The 21,468-nt window shown below is 36.6% G+C and overlaps 3 protein-coding genes across 4 annotated transcripts; 1 reads left to right on the forward strand and 2 right to left on the reverse strand.

Moving 5' to 3' along the window:
* Window positions 1-2,248: 2,248 nt before the first annotated feature.
* mRpS5 (mitochondrial ribosomal protein S5) lies at window positions 2,249-9,726 on the reverse strand. 2 transcript variants are annotated; one of them, XR_016325470.1, is made up of 8 exons: window positions 8,676-8,908; window positions 7,861-8,080; window positions 7,481-7,614; window positions 7,266-7,360; window positions 6,534-6,669; window positions 5,296-5,495; window positions 3,446-4,677; window positions 2,249-3,039 (listed from the first exon to the last, which is right to left on the reverse strand). XR_016325470.1 is itself a non-coding variant. In XM_089738718.1 (8 exons), exons 2-8 carry the CDS (start codon window positions 8,809-8,811, stop codon window positions 4,318-4,320), a joined length of 1,281 nt encoding a protein of 426 aa, XP_089594844.1. In that variant the 5' UTR covers window positions 8,812-8,871; window positions 9,704-9,726; the 3' UTR covers window positions 4,271-4,317. The 2 variants fall into 2 exon arrangements, 1 of the variants encoding a protein (XP_089594844.1); XM_089738718.1 differs by lacking the exon at window positions 2,249-3,039 and adding an exon at window positions 9,704-9,726 and having other exon boundaries at window positions 4,271-4,677; window positions 8,676-8,871.
* Window positions 9,727-10,463: 737 nt separating this feature from the next.
* LOC114243944 (zinc finger protein-like 1 homolog) lies at window positions 10,464-17,933 on the forward strand. Its single transcript, XM_028175601.2, has 6 exons — window positions 10,464-11,006; window positions 11,085-11,196; window positions 12,961-13,154; window positions 15,340-15,565; window positions 16,739-16,862; window positions 17,643-17,933. Exons 1-6 carry the CDS (start codon window positions 10,905-10,907, stop codon window positions 17,824-17,826), a joined length of 942 nt encoding a protein of 313 aa, XP_028031402.2. The 5' UTR covers window positions 10,464-10,904; the 3' UTR covers window positions 17,827-17,933.
* Window positions 17,827-21,468, reverse strand: TTLL12 (Tubulin tyrosine ligase-like 12). The gene has a single exon (XM_028175600.2). The coding sequence runs from the start codon at window positions 20,352-20,354 to the stop codon at window positions 18,522-18,524; it is 1,833 nt and encodes a 610-aa protein (XP_028031401.2). The 5' UTR covers window positions 20,355-21,468; the 3' UTR covers window positions 17,827-18,521.

The raw sequence follows: 21,468 nt of genomic DNA on the forward strand, positions 1-21,468 counted from the left end.
TTAAACCATATTCAGTAATTGTAAATTTTTCATTATTGTGACTATTGCGTTTTGGAAAAATATACAAGTAGTTTGTTCATTTAATATTGCATTATTTAATTTCAGACTACCATAAAAAGAATCAATAAAAAATCATAATTTAATAGTGACCTGTTTACAAGAACGTGTGTACGTCGCATTAAAAATGTTATTACAGGTGTACAACTCGACCAAGCTAAGTTTGCACCTCGCATCGATTACGTCACACTGCCGCTCGGGTATGGTCTGAAAAAAGGATTCGCTATGACTTTAAAAATGTAAACAAATGTTTGTTAGATTTTACTTTGCATTTATTGTTTTTAACAATATATTTTACATAGGTCCATTAGCATATAGCGATATCGGGTTTTTGTATTCAGAACACCCGGGCGTTCTTGCACTTTTTAAATTTGTATCCCAATTGCTCAGTAATAATTTTCCTTTATGTTTCTTTTTCAGGATTATGTTTTTCCCTTCACTGTGTATCTATCACCTTTCCTTTTATTTTGTTGCCCAACAATCCTCTCGAAGTAAAAAAAAATAACGTTAAGCGTTCAGTAACAACAGTTCAACAAAAACTTAACAAAAATAGTCCAATAATATAACTAAAGTTCAACAAAAACCCTAAAAAGAACAGTTAAAAATTTAAAATTCAACGCAAACTCGTATGACACGTGTCGGCGACAAAGATGCTAACCATAGATTATACACTTAATATACCGTACTGACGCAACAGGGCGATCGCGGGAAGGTGAGCGGGGAAGCGGGCGGACCGCCGCATTCCAGCGAGGTGCAAACTTAGCTTGGTCGAGTTGTAATGTCATATACCTATATCAATTTTAAGTTAACAAACGTTTCCAACGTTGAGTTAATAAAAAAAACATTTTGTCGTTTAAATACCGTGTAATTTCTTATTACTTTTTCACAAACATTCGTCAGATGTACAACAAACAAGTTCTGTCTATAAACAATTGATAATGTAAAAGTTCATAGAGGCATTGGCATGGCAGAAATGCCAAATAGCAGCCGAACAAGATCTCTCAGCAATCTTTTGACCGCAACTCTGATGTCTCTGGATTCACGCTCCTAACCGTCCATCACCACCACGTCCTAATCTTATGAGGTCTGCTTCTTCTTTTAAAGTCTGAGATAATTGAATCTTGACTAAGCTCTCTGATAATGCAATAAAAGAACTTCAAATTTTATTTTGAAGTAATTCAAAATTAATGCAGTTCGAAAACCGCTACTGCCTTCCTTCTGCAAACAGTCACCATTAAGCCTAAAGATATATAAAATAAATAAAAAACAGGTCACGAAACATGGCTGCGCGCGTTCCCGCCAAGGAGTCCTCGGACAAATCAACATAAACGTCACCAACCATTTCGGTATGTCACTATTAAAACATCAACCTTTTCTATCCTCCTTTCTTTCTACCTTCATCATGCTTTTCTATACTCTTCTTTCGAACATCAAACTACTGTTCTATCCTTCAAACCGAAACGCATCTCATTCACGGCAGAAATAACCGTGTTAATACTTACCCCGACTTACAATACTTCGTAGGATTATACTGGATGTCTTACTCATTAAACTACGGACGATTAAATCATCACAAAGACGTCCACTGCTGAACACAGGCCTATCCCAAAGTTCGCTACATTGACCCACCCTGAGCACCTGTATATGGGTATGTTATTAGGGCCGAGTCACACCGGAATGGCAGCGGCCGGCAGCGTCCGGCAGCGATGCCAGCGGCACCCGGCGTCGCCGCTGGCGGCCTCGCGCCTCCAGACTGCACGCGCCTAGTCTCCTTTAGACTAGTTTAGTCTATTCATTCGGCAATGATCATGTAATAAAAATGAAACCCGCAAAATTATAATTTGTGTAATTACTGATGGTAGGACCTCTTGTGAGTCCGAGCGGGTAGGTACCACCGCCCTGCCTATTTCTGCCGTAAAGCAGTAATGCGTTTCGGTTTGAAGGGTGGGGCAGCCGTTGTAACTATACTTGAGACCTTAGAACTTATATCTCAACCTCCTTGAGATGAGCATTTACGTTGTGGATGTCTATGGGCTCCAGTAACCACTTAGCACCAGGTGGGCTGTGAACTCGTCCACCCATCTAAGCTATAAAAAAAAAGAGCTCGTCCACCCATCTAAGCAATAAAAAAAAAAAAAAAAAACGTAGGGGAGACCGGGGCAAGATGAGATAGCTAAGACAAAACTCGCTGTACAAAGACAATTATACTCTTTAATTAAATTCTTTAAGAAAATAAGTAACACTTATACATTTGTTTCTTAAAATTAATAATTTTATCAAGCAAAATCACAGAAGTTTTTTGACAAATAACGATTAACGATAATGTAGCGAATTTCCCGTCTTGCCCCATGGACGGGGTAAGATGGGAAATGCTACGGGGCAAAAGGAGTACGTATTTTAATCGGGCAGACAGCGTTCACAAATGTGTGCCTCGTCGTCTTCTTCATCTACTTCGGCACAGGAATCGTGTGCCCAACCATGGCAAATACTGCAGATAGCCCAACCCTCGGTTGACTTTTAGTATAAGTAACCGCAATAGATGCAGGCCCAGTCACCGTCCTCCAATTAAGATGAACTATATTCCGATTCGATTTCTTTGGCGAGTCTTTTAGCTTGATGCTTGTTTTCAGTTCTTTTTATCTTCTTATTTCCAACTTTGTGTATTCGTTTTTTACGCCAATCTTCTCCTGCCATGTCGGTTTCTTCATTAAGCTGGCTATCTATATGATTTCGCTGAGCCAACTGATAAGCTATTACACGAAGTTATTTTCCGGTTAACCGTGCTTCCTGCATACTTAGTAGTTACCGGAATCAGTGTCGTCATCCACAGTATCACGAGCTTTTCTTACACGGCGGCGGAACATCATATGTAGCAGAGGCTCGAGGAAGCCCCATCCTGTTATTAAGAACCCATAAGACCCAGAACTTCAGGGTCCCATTTGCCACGATCTATTTTTCATTTATAGTTCCGAACCATTGTATCTGAAAAGAAAACTTTGTGAGAAAAGCAACGATATATCTTGCTTATGTAAAGTTACAACAATATGTACTTATACTTTTTTTTATACCACAAAGTCAGCAAAGAAGCTTACAGTTCGCCTGATGGAAAGCGGTGACCGTAGCCTATGGACGCTTACTTAACGAGGTTGCAATACTATCGATAGGTAAGTGGGTACACAGAAGAAATTATTTAAACCACAAGGAAGGGGCAAAACGGGATAGTATTCCGTTATGCCCCGATCATTGTGCCCCGACCCACATGTATTCAAATAAGTTGAAGCAATTCTAATCTTAAATCTTACCGGCGCAAAAATCTAATCTGAATTTAAAGTGTTATAGTACTACAACACGCTGAGGATTAAAACATTATATTAATTCAAGTACTTACATGTCTGCACATCAGTTTTTTAACCAAAAACCGGATAAAAACACTTGCAAAATCAGTTTTTTTCCTATACAACGCAAAAACGAGATCCAATACGTTCGCTTTGCTCGGACGCACTTGCGCAGTCTGAATTTCGTGCAAATGGCGCCGTTACCGGTCCGAACACGATTACCATTCATGGACAAAAGCTTATTTCCCGTCCTGCCCCAAACTTCATCTTGCCCCGGTCTCCCCTATGTTTGGAGTGAGCATGATGGATGGAATTGGTTATTATATATGACCGCGGCGCCGCTAGCGGCCTCGTGTCGCCGCTGGCAGCCTCGGGCAGAACCACCAAGACAAGACGCACGTGGCGCGCGGCTGCTCGCTTCATCGCGGGAAGGCGGCGGCTGTGTCGCGACCTTTTCTAGCTTTTCAAGCAATACTGATCTTTTAAGCATATAGATAAAGTTTAAAATTATTTCACAGTAAAAGTGCACGCCGCGACGCTGCCGTCCGCTGCCATTCTGGTGTAACTCGGCCCTTAGGCACTTTCGGAAGACTATCTCAAGCCTTGCCAGAAGGCCCCACGTGCATACCTATAATACAGACGAATACGCAGTGTATATATAATATTATTAGTTAAATGAACAGTGTGCTTAGTGCGAGTTTCTTAACGTTCTCGATAGCGTAAAAGTTAACCCAATTTAGTATGCAGTTGGAACAGCGCCCCTAGCGGCAAACGTACGCAAACGATCCCATTCCATACAAATATGAGCTAACTTTTACGCTATCGAGAACGTTAAAAAACTAGCACTAAGCAAACAGAAATCTGTTAAAGTAAAAAACAAATTTTTTTAATACATTTTAATTTCTAAAATTGTAATCTACACGTATTATGATTCACTCTGTTCCACCTTCTCTTCGGGAAACCGTTCATTTAGGAAGCTCTTCACGTCACCATATTCAACTTTTAACATTTGCCTAATCTTCTCGTGATTCCTATACTTCTCGTATTTCTTTAGATAAATTTTGTAATGTGGCATTTTCTCATAAAAGGGTGGGAATTTTTTCTTCCGCAGTATCACCTTGTCGTTCATAACGTATTGGACAAAATCAAGAGTCTCGTCGCGAGGTATTTGATCTTTGGTCCGAACCTCTGTTGGGCTGGCCACTACTTTTGGATAATATTCGTTCTCAGCTCTGTACTCTACAAGGTGGAGTTTCTTCTCTTCGGCTAATTGTTTATGTGTCCTCTGCAAATTTCAAATGAATTTTTAATAGTCAACTTTTTTTTCATTGCTAAAGCTCACGACACACCTGGTGTTATGTAGTCAGCCGGAGCCCATAATCATCAACAAAGTAAATGCGGCCACACACCTTGAGACATGAGTTCTAAGGCCTCAGTTTTTAGAATACAACAGCTCCTTATTTCTTTTTTTTTTTATTGACTTTTAAGTAAAATTTTGTGGATTGATTTTTATTACAAGATGTTATTCCTTCATTGTGGAAGTCAATCGTGAACATTTGTTAAGTACGTAATTAATTAGAAAAATTGGTACCCGCCTGCGGGATTCGAACACCGGTGCATCGCTACATACGAATGCACCAGGCGACGACTTAGCGAAACATTTTATTAAAATTTATTAGATTATGTATAGCAGAAATAGCAATAGCAGACGCTTAGGTCTCAGACGACGCCTGGACACTCTAAATCGATGTGAAAGTTGTATTGCAACACATAAAAAACTTCATTAGTAACTAACTCAACTTAATAAAACAATCATATTAACGGCAGAAACGGATGATCATTAAAAATACAGTAATAGAAACCAGAGTTACCTACACAAACATTTAAATATTAGAAAACCAACCTGTTGCAATAGTCCAATAAAGAATGCCTTCACAATGTGTTGCAAATTGTTAGAGCCCTCTAATTTAGCCCTTATGTCCTTGATGCCGATGGCTTGACAAATCTCCCTTATAGCTCGGTGACATTTCAAGCCGTAGCCTTCGTTTTTCTTTTGAACAAAGATTTTAGTCTTGCCGAAAGCCGTGAAAAAGTCGTGGAAAACTAGAATAGAAATTATACTATCATGAAATAAAATAATAATTTATTATATTTTTTTACAGGAGAAACCCCCCGGTATGTGGGAGTTGAACCGCACCAAAACCTGCCGCTCGCAGCCGACCCCCTAGCGCGGACCGGGTCGGAGCCCAGTCGAGACCATTGAGACGGCGAGACAGGGTCGATGCAGAGCATATTACATCCATCCCGCCTTCCCCCAGACGCCGGACCGGTGGCCGCAGGCAGTACGACCACCGGTTCCCTCGCTCGACGGGTCGGGAGCCCACCTTGATGGCGCCGAACTATACCTTCCCCCGGAGCGGTTGAGAGCCCTCTATAACCCCCCCCCCCATGCCTGGGTCCCTCCCCGCACAAAGTGGGTGGAGCCCGAATCTCTTCGGGGGCCAGGTCACGAACGGAACCCCGGTCCCGACTCCCTGCTCGGCGGCGACGGATTTCTGCGTAGTGAGGAGAGCTTTGCCTCACTAGCCCCGCCGCCTCCTTCCGCGAGATGGTGCACTCGCAAAAGTCGAACATAGCCTTCCAGGACGCGTCGCCGCCAAGCATCGGCGCCATGACCCCAGTCAGGGACTAGTCCCTTCCATCATTGCGACCAGGACACGGCACCTCCCAAGTGGGGCAGACTGCGAGCGTATACTCCGCCATGTCCAGGTCGTGTCATTATAGAATTATTAGAACACCTTACAAAATTCTAGAATGCATTTTTCAATTATATAAACAGTGTTTTCGTTATAATTAAAACTGCATAATTGTATCAATGACTTTAGAAATTTTTAGAATATCACAAACTCTGATTTAAATCATTATATTCTCAATGCTCTTATTCTTTTACACAGTTTTATCAAATTCATACGTTTTGGTATATGAATGTTTAAATTTTACTGTAAATGTTTATTTTTAACAAGGTGCAAGTCATAGAACCAAAAATCCGACATAATATGGGATAAGAACAATAAAAAAAGAGGTCATCTATATGTTTTCCACAATACATAATATGCGAAAATAAGAAGTATTTAAAATTACTTGTGTGTCCATTGTAAATTTCAAAATGCATTAATTTCTGTCCCGCCCTGTTCTTAGCCTTTCTCAAGGCTGCAGGAGCTTCCTTGGCTTTACCAAGCCCAAAGCCAGCAAGACCTTGACCATTTCCTGTCACCACCTACAAATAAAAAGAAAAATTCACATCCATACTGTACAAAAAAACTCTTCACAAAATAAGAAATTAGTCTACAATCTACGAGTACACATATAAAATAGCCTTTATCACCAAATTAACAGTACCCTATATTATAAATGAACAGCTTGAAGTCATTACAATTTTTAAGAAATGTAAGTCATTCCTACTGGTGGTAGGACCTCTTGAGTCCGCGCGAGTAGGTACCACAGCCCTGCTTATTTCTGCCATGAAGCAGTAATGCATTTCGGTTTGAAGGGTGGGGCAGCCATTGTAACTATACTGAGATCTTGGAACTTATATCTCAAGATGGGTGGCGCATTTACGCTGTAGATGTCTATGGGCTCCAGTAACCACTTAACACCAGGTGGACTGTGAGCTCGTCCACCCATCTAAGCAATAGAAAAAAAATATAAAAAAAGTAACAATCATTGCATAGTGAAAAAATGTGTGGTAACAACATGAAAGTTCATAATACACCCAGTAAAGATGTAACAACACAGTTCTTATAAAAGAATAAAATACAATACTAAATTTCAAATACTCTGTTAAAATAGATATTAATCATAAATATTCCTTACCATGGCTTGATAGTTTCGTGTTCGTCCTAAATTTCCTTTCATGATCAACAAAGATCTTAGCTGAAGGACTTTAGTGTCGAAGCCAATGAATTCATCTGACATAAGAGAGATAGGCTATTAGGCTATGTTATTATTTACTTTTAATGTGCTATATTGTTCTACTTGATTTGTTTCATATTAAAAATGAATCATTCATAACAAAAAATATCCATCACCTTCCCCTATGGGATCTGGAGGCCCAATACTACGTCCTGGCATACGGGAGCCAGACCAGCCCCTTTCGATAGAGCTCAGTTTCAGACGACGGAACTTTGTCATTGAATCTCGTATTTTTATTAGCTTTTCCATTCTGAAAATCAATTATCGATTGTATTCATTACCATCTGAGTGCACACTGTAAATGTTATATGTTAAAACAGTAACTAATGCCAAATTAATTTTAATTTTTCTTTGGTGAATAATTGGTTGTCGGACTTGAAATTACAAAACAGTAGACGGGAGCAGCATTATTAAATTAATCAGCATCCAAAAATTTTGTTATGCTCAAACATTATTTTAACACCAATAGGGATTTTAAATACATAAACTCACATACCTTTCAGGATCATCAGGAAGCTTTTGCTGTTTCAATAATTCTCTGCCTCTAATCACAGGGGCTGATAGACCAGGCCACAACATATTAACTTTTCCTGTGCCAATTACCTGGCCTCTATTCAAGTCTCGGATTCGGATCCTACCTGCTCCCTTGCCACGACCCTTCTTGGCACCCGCATTACTTACAGATGTTACAGACTTCCAAAGTTTTTCAGCTGGTACTGTGTAAGGAACAATGGGGATAATTACTTTCAATTTACTATCTTTGCAGTGTTATATTTACATTTTTACAAAATAGGATGGTTTTAAGTGGTTAGTGAATCAGCTACAGGTTATTCTACAGGTTAGAATACAGGTTATTAATAATTAAAAAAAGAGCATTTTGAAGAGCTTATTGAAAGAAAAACAGGTAAATACAAAAAGTAACATCTTGGAAGAAAAATCAAGAGATCGAGTAATCCATAAAACAGATGTGGACCTATAAATTTTTATAGCACCACAAGCGACTAGCTTACTAAAAAAACAATGGAATAAAATTAATTAATTTATAAGAAGTAAACTAATTTTTGACAAACAAATCTATTTTTTTTTATTATCTTTTTTTATTTATACTGTTATATTAGCGATTAAATTTTAGTTTAGCTCACAAAATAATAATATTGCTATTTTTTGCAATCATTAACTATTAATATGTGAGGGAAATCTACGTTCAGCAACGGGCAGCACAGCTGCTCCGACCTATTGATGATGATGATGGTCATTATTAGTGATAATTATCGCTAATAAATTAGTTGAAAATAAATTATGAATACTTACATTTATTAAAGAAACTCACGCAAGCCACTGAGGTTACATTGATATTTGGTTTTAGGTTAGAAGTAACATTTGGCTTAAAAAATAGTTGCATAGGTCTACTCAAAACATTACTAAGTGTTAAAATTTTTGAACACATAATAAAATTGAAACAGAATCAGAGCTCTGCTTTAAAGTAAATAATTTAATATCGCTGTATTCATTACTATTTTTTCAAGGGATTTTATGACCTGGTAACTGAGACCTTTAAGTCATGTCTTATTTTAATGTATATTCATATTTTTATGAAAAATGATATTATGAAGTGAAATGAAATGAAGATAATTAATTTGAGACATTAATCAACTGGGATGAAATATATGAGATGAAATATAATCTCAGTAAAATGGTGGTCATTTACTAAGATTTTTTCAGTGGACTTTTTGGAGGATCCCGAGAAGTTACGTCCAGCGGCTTTGTTTCATTTTCCCACATTTGTGCACTTTCACAGATATTAAACAGTTAATAAACCACCATTATTACACATTTAAACCCGAAGAAACACTAAATAGACAAGATAAAACAAATCACACAACTTCACTCCTCGCGTTCCCGCCAAAAAATCCAATTCATTACTATTTTTTTTTAAGAGATTTTATGACCTGGTAACTAAGACCTTTAAGTCATGTCTTATTTTACTTTATATTCTTAATTTTATGAAAAATGATAATATGGAGTGAAATGAAATGAAGATGATTAATTTGAGACATTAATCAACTGGGATGAAATTTAATGAAATGAGATGATATGGGATGAAATATAATCGCAGTAAAATGGTGGCCATTTACTGAGATTTTTTCAGTGGACTTTTTGGAGGAACCCGAGAAGTTACGTCCAGCAGCTTTGTTTCATTTTCCCACATTTGTGCACTTTCACAGATATTAAACATTTAATAAACCACCGTTATTACACATTTCAACCTGAAGAAACACTAAATAGACAAAATAAAACAAATCACACAACTTCACTGCTCGCGTTCCCGCCAAAAAGTCTCATTACTATTCAAGTGTTAACACCATAGATTATACACTTAATATGTTAACACTGTTAACATTCATTCCATAGATTAGACACTTAATATATTTATTCATTCATTCTTTTCCTTTGATAATTGTATAATCTATGCCATAGATTATACACTTAATATTTGATCTATGCTTTGATCGATTTACTACAGTATAGGTCTATGATTTACTCATAGAGTTAGTGGTAGTTTTCCAATTACAGAGCATAATGCGACTCAGTGACGAACAATGCCGAATTATGCTGAAGCGTAGTTGAGCATTATGCCGCATAATGCGCTCTTGTGCTGTAATTGGAAAACTACCAGTATTTGTATGTACTTAATAACTCCATGGATTTACTAATTTCGATTTCCATTCAATTGTCTTTTGGCATAGACCTTTATAATAACTTTGACCATTTTATTTATTTATCGTATGGCATTCGTTTACACTGCGTGGTTATAATTGAAATTTACAGTTTGTGATTAGGGTTTTATAATTGACGCAGTGTAGTTCGAACCGGGAGATCCTCAGAAGGACAGTTCGGTTGCCAGGTTGTTGCACTATTAGCACCGCCCAGGGTTCACGTGTAGGGTAGCGGTGGATAATCTCCTACGGACGTTATGCAACTTCGGCATTAATACCTACTTAATCAAAAATTTCAAAGTCTATGGTAAAATGTATCCCGTTTGGAAATAAAAAAATTAATATGTAAAAAGCATAGAGTTAGTATTTTACTTATAACTCCATGGTGAAAAGTGAGTAAGTGGGCTAATGTTAAACGGAAAGCTTAAGTTACCCTGATGGACGGTAGTATAATCACTGAAGTATGAAACCTAGGTCTATGAGTATAATTTGTGAATTCAAAAAATCTACTCAATCAATTTCACTTAAGTATAAGCATATAGCATAGACTTTACTTCAGTCATAGACCTTTAATACTTCAGTGGCATATAGGTCTATGATCATAGGTCTATGCTATGATCAATTTACACAAATGACATTTGAAAGTACACTTGACATATGTAGCAAATTGACAACTTTACGTGGCTGACGGCAACTGGTGACTGTACTGCTGTACCTATTGAATTTAAGTTTTGTTGATAGATGATTCTGTTACAATTTTGTGCTTACTATTTAAATAGTTTCGTTTTAAAGTAAATGCCAGACACCAAAAAGTAAAACCAAAATGGGCTTGTGTAAGTGTCCCAAGAGACGAGTGACAAATCAATTTTGTTTCGAACATCGAGTGAATGTTTGCGAAAATTGTATGGTTACAAATCATCCAAAGGTAACTTTAAAAATTAAAATAACTGTAATATAACTGTCATATTTCTATCTACATTGTATTTTAAATGTGCGTTTGCAGTGTATAATTCAGTCATATCTTCAATGGCTGCAAGACAGTGACTACAATCCCATATGTGAGATTTGTACAAAACCATTAAATGAAGGAGAATGCATACGACTTACTTGCTACCGTAAGTATCTATATCAATTACACCATTGATGATAAATACCCTTTTACTTTATAATGTTTAATGACTAAGGAAAGTAAACAATAAATCCAGTTACCATTTAAATTCGCTTATGATACTATGAATTTATTAATACATAAATAGAAACCATTATAATTTATGTTTATATCAGGGCTCACCTGTAAGTATATAAAGATTGCATCAGAATGCTACCTCAGAACAGCAATGTAACACAACAATAACCTTAACACAATATCTAATCAATATCAACTGCCATCGAAACCCATGACATGTCCAATGCACCTAATCCACTTAGATTCACGGTCCTTGCTCAAATATTAGCAACTACCAAAGCATAGTTCATAGGTACTTGTCAAAACATGACACTTAGCTAATAACATCAAGTTGCTGAGATTTCCACTTGATCTTCTGAGGGGGTCTCAAATCAGTTCTATTAGATGTATTGCAAAGGAGCTGACCTAAAATCTTTAGAGAAGCAGTTGATACCACATTGCTACTGAATAAAACTGTCTATTTTTTTAAATGAAGAGTTTTGTGGATAATGTAACTTTCTAAAATTAATTGATATCGTTGTTAAACAAACTTTAAATAGAATGTTCAGTTGTTGTTAGAAATAGGCTGCTAAATTAATTGATAATCTACAATCACATCTTTACTAAATCTATACTTATATTTTAGAGCTGAAGAGCTTGTTCATTTGTTTGAACGCACAAATCTCAGGAACTACTGGTCCGTTTTAAAATTTTTTTTTTGTGTGAATTAGCTCATTTATTGAGGAAGGCTATATATAACATCACGCTAAGACCAATACAAGCAGAGCACCAATAAAGAATGTTTCAAAATTGGAGTATTTTTCCCTTTTGAGAGCTTCCACTGCGTGCGTTGCGGAAATTGTTAAAGTTTCGCTTTAATAATGTATGAGAAAATTATTCCCCTTTGAAAGTCCTAAAAAAGTCTGCAACAGCTTAAATATGCCTATATTTTAAGGTTGGCTCACTATAACCTTTTTTTATGCTAACCAAATTTGTTCTAAAATAAAACATTATTTGTGAAGGTGTTTTTATGAAGATGTTATTAATTCCATTCTATTATTCAAAAATATTTTTACTTTCTATGTAAATGAAGAGGTGGGTAAAATGTAGCATTATGTCAAAGTAACTATTCCTCGCGGGCAAAAGCTAGTACAAAAATAATGTCTAATTCCTGTCACCAACTCCTAACACCATTCATTTTTGAATTTTCGTTACATAAAACTTAGTGACAACTCATATACATTCTCAGTAACAGGACATGAAGTATAGAAAATCTACTGTGCAAAGAATGAATTTACTGCATATATGATCTTTTTTTTTTTTTTTTCCGGGCCGAGGGCCGTACCTCCTACGAGGTCCCCGCGCCTAGGGGGCGCGCGGGGTATGTGAGACTCAACGATCTGCAGGTGTTGAGAGCAGACCGCGGGCCCAAGGAATTTAGGGCCCACCCACTAAACGACTCCCCTGCACTCTTACACCCGGCGTCCGATCTCCGTCCGGGGTCAAAACCCGGTCAGAGTAGGGGGGTTCCCGCGGTCAACACTACAACCAGACACGCGGCGCCACCCCGAGGACGCCCGACCGACGGGTCGTCGAGGCGATATATATGATCTTGTTTGAACTATGTGCATGCAATAACTCAGGATGAATATGAAACATTCCGCTTAAAAAATATAAATTTCAAAGATATTTAAAATTTAATTATACTTTTCAGATGTTTTTCATTGGTCCTGCGCAGAGTCTAAATACCGAGCATTACCGAGGACCACAGCACCAGCTGGCTATCAGTGTCCATCATGTGCAACATTAGTATTCCCTCCTCCTAACTTAGTATCACCTGTAGCAGATGTACTGAAGGAAAAGCTGGCTGGAGTCAATTGGGCTAGAGCAGGCTTGGGCTTACCATTGGTTTGTAGTTTTTTTTATTTATAATCTACTGATAACTTCAGCAATTTCCACCAGCTGTATGTAAAGGCTGCTGATAAAAAACTGTCTGGCTTTTTTATTATTTATTGCTTAGATGTGTGGACGAGCTCACAGCCCACCTGGCGTTAATGGGTACTGGAGCCCATAGACATCTACAACGTAAATGCGCCACACACCTTGAGATATAGTTCTAAGGTCTCAGTATAGTCACAACGGCTGCCCCACCCTTCAAACCGAAACGCATTACTGCTTCACGGCAGAAATAGGCGGGGCGGTGGTACCTACCCGTGCGGACTCACAAGAGGTCCTACTACTACGCAAATTATAATTTTGCGGGTTTGATTTTTATTGCACGATGTTATTCCTTCACCGTGGAAGTCAATCGTGAACATTATTTAAGTACGTATTTCATTAGGAAAATTTGTACTCGCCTGTGGGATTCGAACACCGGTGCATCGCTCGATACGAATGCACCGGACGTCTTATCCTTTAAGCCACGACGACTTAAATATATGATGACGGCTATATAATATACTATAAATATAAAAAAATAGTCCCCTGTGGAAATAATATTCTTGTCTCTAACAAATACAAATACACATTGCCTTGAAAATTACATATACCAATTTTGTAGTTCCATTGGGTTTACTTTTGTACTGTTTATCTATTTGTGACCTCTGTGAATTTATCCAAAATAATAGTATATGTCTGGCTCATATTGATCTATTGATCAAAGAAGACACTACCCCTTTTACAGAAGCAAAACAAATTCTTAATCGAGTTATTGAACTCTAATCATGGCCCTATGATTCATGAACGTAAAAATTTTCACTTCATGCACTCAAAAGAAGTCCCCCTTTAGGAAGTCAAAGAACATAATAGATCGTAATTACTAATATTTAAGGCTTTTGAATACCTCAAACCTCTACTAACTGTAGTTACCGGCGGCCTCTCATCTTGGCCGCTGGTAACTACATTCCCGATCCTGCGGACAGGCTGGAAAGCAGTCGACGTCGCCAAAAACACGTACGTCATTTCGGATCTTCCCGATCCACTAACGGTACCTTAAGCACCGGCTACCATTCTCGCCGAACCTGTCACTTGCGACGAAGGGCTCGACGAGTAAATTAACCCTCAGACACAGCCCACTGAGTTTCTCGCCGGATCTTCCCAGTGGGTCGCGTTTCCGATCCGGTGGTAGATTCTGCGAAGCACGGCTCTTGCTAAAGTTCGTGTTAGCAAAGTCGTCAGGTTTGAGCCCTGTGAGCTCACCTACTAGTTAAGGTTCCGCTGACATAGCCTCTCAAGGCTATCAGCTTAAGTAGGAAAAAAAAACTAGACTATTTTGTGAAACCATAATAAATAGTTGAAATGGGACCTTAACACTGAAATATATAGATTAAATTTTTTTTTGTATTATATTTTCTCTCGTTTTGTTATTGTCATGTTGTCTTGTAAAAATATATTTAAAAAAAATACGTGTGGTACTCGGGGACTGCCACGGTAAAGCTATTGCATAGCATTTTTTATCAACTTCTTCTTAAATAGACAATAATAATTTAATATAACAACAATAATAAAATATATATTTATAAACATTAACAAAAGCAAAACATTAACTGTCCCCTTCACACTCATAAGCTATACCACGCGAGAGAGAGATGGGCAGACTTTTCATGATGCGCATGCAGTGCGACGTCACGCCGCGCGCTTATTCACAAACACTACACAAGCACAACGTGTGAATGTGTTGAACGCGAGCTACATGGTAGGCGGAGTGCGGGGTGTTAGGTTTTATTTTCGTTACGAAATTTCTTGATTCGGTCGCCGCGCTCAAAACCCGCGGTAAAAGCTATGCAATCGGGTTAATTTATAACATCAATATTTCGATGTTGGAAGCGTTCAAACAATAGCGAGTCTTGCGCTCGTTTGTAGTGTTCACTCCGTACACGTCAGTAATGTTGTGAGCCATTTATGCGGTATTGCTACCGCAACAGAACTCGCATTCCTAAATTACTCGTATTTTTAATGAGTTTATACTGTTAAAAAAGATAACAAACAAAAAACTAATCAATGAACAAATCCTTGAATTTGAAAAATAAATTCGAATTAACGATAACTCATAGATAAATTCTATAATATTCGGACAAACAAAATTGTTTTTCAGCTATCAGAGGATCAAGATCTAAAGGGTGCAGCAAGCCGGCGCAGTCAGTCTCCATTAGATACCGCTTATTATGGCCTGGATCATCGTGGTACACCAGTTGGAGCAAGTGATGATGAATCAAATAGCAGGTCTGCTACTGCCACACCACATTCCATAGTACAAATGCCTGACGAACCTGCCAATATGTACGAAAATACTTCAATAAAAAGGACTGACGGATTACAAGGTATAATAAAAATTTTAATAATGTAACGAATGACAAATGATTTCGTTTGAGTATTTTAGTTTATTATTGAGATTTTAGATACTAAATTACATAATAATTAATATTCAATAAGCTAATTTTGATTCTCACCTCTTTCTTCATCATTTTTATTATGCATTTTTTATACAAGCTTCATGATATGGTGTCCTGTTATTAGGGTTCACATTCACAATATTTTTCAGAATTTTTTTATCACGTACCCATTTTGTGTATTAGACATTACGCCCGTTCCCACCAAAAAACCAGTGAGTTGTTGATTGTTAGAGGCATAGATTACTCTATCGATTAAAAAAAAGATTTATGTCAATAAATATAACAAATACAAAACACTATTACCATAAACAGGTTCTGGCTCCACATTGTCTGATTGCACACAAACAATCAGCTCCTGTTATCTGCCGAAAGGTGCAGCGACATGAGCACATTTTATTGCAGGATGGAGTGTGCACATAATGTGCAACAGTATACCCAACTTATTAGAGCGTCTATACGCTCACAGAAATGACGCCGTTGTGTTAAAATATTACCACCTCATTTTTCAGTGTGAATGGAGGGATTCACCTAGTAATATGTGGCTATATTATCAGCTTTGGAAGTCGTCGTGGCCTAAAGGATAAGACGTCCGGTGCATTCGTGTTGAAGCGATGTATCGGTGTTCGAATCCCAGGCGGATACCAATTTTTCTAATGAAATATGTACTCAACAAATGTTCTCGATTGACTTCCACGGTGAAGGAATAACATCGTGTAATAAAATCAAACCCGCAAAATTATAATTTGCGTAATTACTGATGGTAGGACCACTTGTGAGTCCGCATGGGTAGGTACCACCACCACGCGTATTTCTGCTATGAAGCAGTAATGCGTTTGTAAGCCAAGGCAGCCGTGGTAACTATACTTGAGACCTTAGAACTTGTATGTCAAGATGGGTGGCGCGTTTACGTTGTAGATGTCTATGGGCTCCAGTAACCACTTAACACCAGATGGGCTGCCAGTTCGTCCACCCAACTAAGCAATAAAAAAAAAAGCTTTATACTAATATTAATACAAAACTAATTTTGGCTAATTCTGTGAGTTCTGTTGGTTTTAAATTAATTTGAATTATTTTTAATTTTATATTCAAATTTCGTTTCAGGTAGTCAAGCTCCAAGGAAAAGTTTCAAAGCAGTCGATATTTCGAAACAGACGCCGAACTACGACCATGACGAAAATAAATATAAACAAAAATCAACGTTCGCATGGATTAGCAGATGGTGGATGTACGTCATTCTCAAAATTATTACAAAATCATTTTATTTTATTTCATCTTTTCTGACATACACATAAATTACAAGACTACATTTTCATTTTTGGTTATTTTGTGTAGGTACCTACTTTTCATGTAGTTCACAATTGAGATTCTTAGTTCAATGTTTGTTTATACACTAACTTTAAGCAGTACTTTTTAGTGATTAAACTCGTGATTCATCAATGAATCATCAATAAAAGTACCCTTAAATTAAGAAACAATTAATAGCCGTCGCCTACCTAATAAGATCACAAGTCTCTCTTGCCTTAGAATAGAGGTTATCTAACTCCTTAGAATAGGCAGCCTATTATTTCTGCTGAAATAGATGTTACAATAGTTGTAGGAAGGTACAAAGATAAAGATATTGAGGTAATAATATTAGTACCTCGAGATGGCTGGGATTTGGAGGCCTAAAATTTAAATTCACTGAAAATCTCATCGGTGATTCAATCAATAACTACAAACTTATGCTTTGTAACTCTGGATGTACCTCTATCATCTATATCTAATTGTCTCTGAATATTCAGCTACTTTTGTTTCAACATGTAACATATCAAATTTGCTTTTAGAAAACTTTTTCAAGTGAATATAAATAGATTGCATAACAAAATTTGGATGGCATAGTAAGTTTTTTTTATCTTTTCAAAATTTTTATTTTGCTTGTGGTGGTTAATTTGGGCTCCCTGGAGTGGTGTCGACTGGAAATTTATTTGTAACGATTAAATAAAAAATGAACCGATTTATTTAACAGAAACTCTCTCCCATCTTCTCGAGTGCGAAGAGCCGGAGGTATCTACAAGCGTTATTGGATACTGCTTTTCATCATCATTGTTGTTCTTGTTGTTCTGCTGTTACTCAGCCACCGGGATGTTGATGATCAGAACCCATTTGGTTTCATTCAAGACGAAGACAGAAGGATACTTCAGAAAAACTAATTTATTTTATTGTAATAATGTATTAAAGCAAAATATATCAGTGATAATAATATAATGTGTATATCAAATTTATGCTCTTAATTCCATAAATCACTAAAAACTACAAATATTGAGTTTCATTTGAACAATGTTTTAAATAAATAACTATACAAATTTCAAAGCTTATCCCATTACATTAAAGGCATTTTCCATAAGGCATAGTTAAGAGATAACAATCAGGCATTTCGTTTTTCATTTGCACAATAACAGACATATACATATTTGTCATAAGTATCAAAATATAAACTTAAGCTTTTATCACAGTGCAGAATTTCACAAACTTCTTTCAATATGAAAACAGTTTCATAATACTTTGGTTCACTCAGTTTGAAAAGACAGGGTGAATGCTAACCATTCTTAAAAAAAATCATGTTACCATATCAAACATAACCAAAAAACAACAGTAATTTTCTAGTGTAAATACTCGTTGATACAGTAAATATTAAACATCACACCACAATTGAAACAGAAGGCAGCTGAGAGACATCTTCACCATAAAATATTGTGGATGCTTTTTTTTTCTTACTTACAATACAAAAGTTTATAATTCAACATTCACTATTTTTTTATTCCAAATAATCACAAGTCCATTTTCAGAAATGGTTGCCTCACCCTGTATGGTCATGATTAGGTTTTGATTTTAAAATTTAACAAATTTATAAAACTTTGGTAAGAGTTTCTACATTTTTATCCAAAAACATTAAAGAGAATATATCATTGTAGAATTCAGGATAATATTCACATGCTCGAGCACAGTCTGGCATCCAGTTTATCTCTAATATTTTAGGTTGTACTACTGTCTCACCATTTGATTGATGCCAGGATAACATCAAGTCTGCAGCATAAAGGGCTCGAGATTGTGGACTTTTGGCAATACCACATGGAGGTTCCTTAGATGTAGCAGCTGTAAAAAGGTCAGCTAATATTTTAAAGATTGATTGCTCAATTTCAACCCAATCGTAATTGGCATATTGGATTGCCCAGGCATCCTTAAAATCCTTACACAACATTTTAAACAGATGTGCTTCTTGTTCATAGTTCATGACTGTAAAATGCTTCTCATAATCTTCAAAATTGTCCAATGAAAATGGTTTATTGGCAAATCTAAGGAAAAAGTTATTATACACATATATTTCAGTTGGATCAACCGATTTCATAATTATTACATAACGTATATCAAACTTAACCCGTCCAACATCAGGTCTTTCAAAAAGTACTGGATTCTCAATGTATTTTTGAACAATTTTAGGCCCACTTAAAGGAAGTCTACACATAAAGTTTAAATTATCAGTTATATAAGTATCTAATCCTCTTGCCAGATTATATGGCTTGCAAATCCAATGGTTGTCCAAGCCAATCTTCTTTCTCTGCATATAGTATGAAACAAATTTTGATAATTCAGTCTTCATGTTGAAAGTAGTTGGCAACCATAAGGGATAGGTATCCATATGTAAGGTGGAATACTTTTGTGCACATCTTCTAGATACAATAGGTAATAAATCTTTTATAGTTATAACATATTCATAAGGAAATTGATTGACAAATTTATGAGGAGTCATACTTAATTCTTTGAAAATTTTGAAGTGATTTATATACCACAAAATATCAGCATTATTTTCATTATGGACAATTTGGAATTCCGGTGCAGTTAGAAACTCATTAATATACCTATATTCTGCATATACTTTCAATTTTGTCAGTGTTTCCCTATTCTGCAGTAATTCTAAATCTGGTAAAGTTTCACTAATATGCCCTTCAAGAAAATAATTCACATCTGGTTCTTTTTGAGTAAAATCTTCATCAAAATGTTCATACTGTTTCCAGGGAATAAGCATAGCTTCTCTTTGAAGTGGATCAGAAAACTGACCCTCTACAAAATTTCTAGTGATGACATCACCTTCCTCTACATTTTCTACAGGAAATAATAAAGTATAAGTCATTTGATCGGGGACATTTATAAAGGGTACAGTTCGAAAATTAGGATTATCTGAATGAGTGATTCCAGAACCTAATTCATCTAAAACATACCAGACTGGAACTCTGTCTTCAATGGAAAAATCATTACCTCCTATGGCATAAGTGTTGGCATACTTCCAAACTTGCTGAGAAATTTCATGTATCTTGCCTTCAATCGAATCTGCTGTTATTTGCATTAGGCTACACATTCTGTCGGCAAGCCCAGGAACGTTTCGAAGGTTATTTTTAATACTATTTGCTTTAAACGTCCATGCATGATCTATTAAATATATGTGGCTTGGATCCGATCGACTAATGTATTTGATAGCTATGACGCTCCACAAAGGATCGTAAGGAGCTTTTTGAATATCTTCATAGTCAATTTGAACAAGTTGAAATGCCAAACCAGAGTCGAAGATCTGATCACTAATTTTCTTACACAATGTTTGCCAGAAGTACTCGGGAACACCGGACAAAAGAAGTTGCGGTTTATGTAAGGCTATAAAACTGTTATAAGTCGAAATCCCGTCCATCTTCGAGCTCTTCAGTGAAGAAAAAGAATAAAATTAAAATATTCAGGTTAGAAAGTGGACCGCTTTCAGAGCGGTGAACTGAGGTGACAGTTTAGCAACTGAAGTTTCTAGAGATGGTAAAGCGATTAAAAATCTATCGAACTAATCTAAATAAAATCGATTTTAACGATAATAAAATAACAAAAATGAAACGAAAATAATTATTATACAATATAATTAACTAAAAATGTGAAAAAGCCATTACATACGTGATTAGTATGCCCATGGAATGAAAATGGCGCAAATGGACTGTATAGTACACGGTATGGGCAGGAGTTCTCGAATTATACTCATTAAATAAATTGATGAACACAAAACGAATTAATTAGCAATTAATACAATTATAATCAACAAAAAAGTCAATAACTTTAAAAAAGATTAATTGAGTACTGCAGTATTAATGATTGCTTCTTGTGCCTTCTCAGATTGTTTCCTCTTTCCTATGCATTTAGGCCGCCTAACAATTATGTTTTCCAGTTTGATCGGTAAATGTGATTTACAACTTGCCTTTTGTGAATTCTTAAAAAAATACTGACTAGGCAGACGTGAATGCCACCTGATGGTCAGTGGTCACCCTCGCTCATAGACATCGGGAAAGCCTGGAGCACATTCAAGCCGCTGTCTATTACTATGGCTCTCCTTAAACCACGTTTGTAAATAGACATGTCATAGTGCTTAGGGCATTAAAAGACAGGATAAACAGAATGAATAAACGCAGTGATGCCAAATACTATGGATTAATTCTACTCTGGTGGCTATGGTAAAAAGGAAATTAAGCGATCATTTCTAAAAAATCATCAGCTTTCTGGCAGCACATGTCTACATTAATAATGTTTACTTTAATGTATTAATAACTTAAATGTGTATAATTTATTAGGAATAATTGTGTGATGGTAATATATCCGCACAAATTTCATCCCATTGACGTAGGTAATATTTTCTACAGTTCATTAGTTCTTTGGGAAAGGAGGACTCACTGTGATCAACTTTCCACATAAAGCATCGGGAAAAATTTTCCAGTGAGCATTTACATACATACCGCAATAGATCTTAGTCTCTGTAATTACATAATAAA

This window comes from Bombyx mandarina, chromosome 25, assembly GCF_030267445.1.
Source record: "Bombyx mandarina strain Sakado chromosome 25, ASM3026744v2".
Lineage (NCBI taxonomy): Eukaryota > Metazoa > Arthropoda > Insecta > Lepidoptera > Bombycidae > Bombyx > Bombyx mandarina.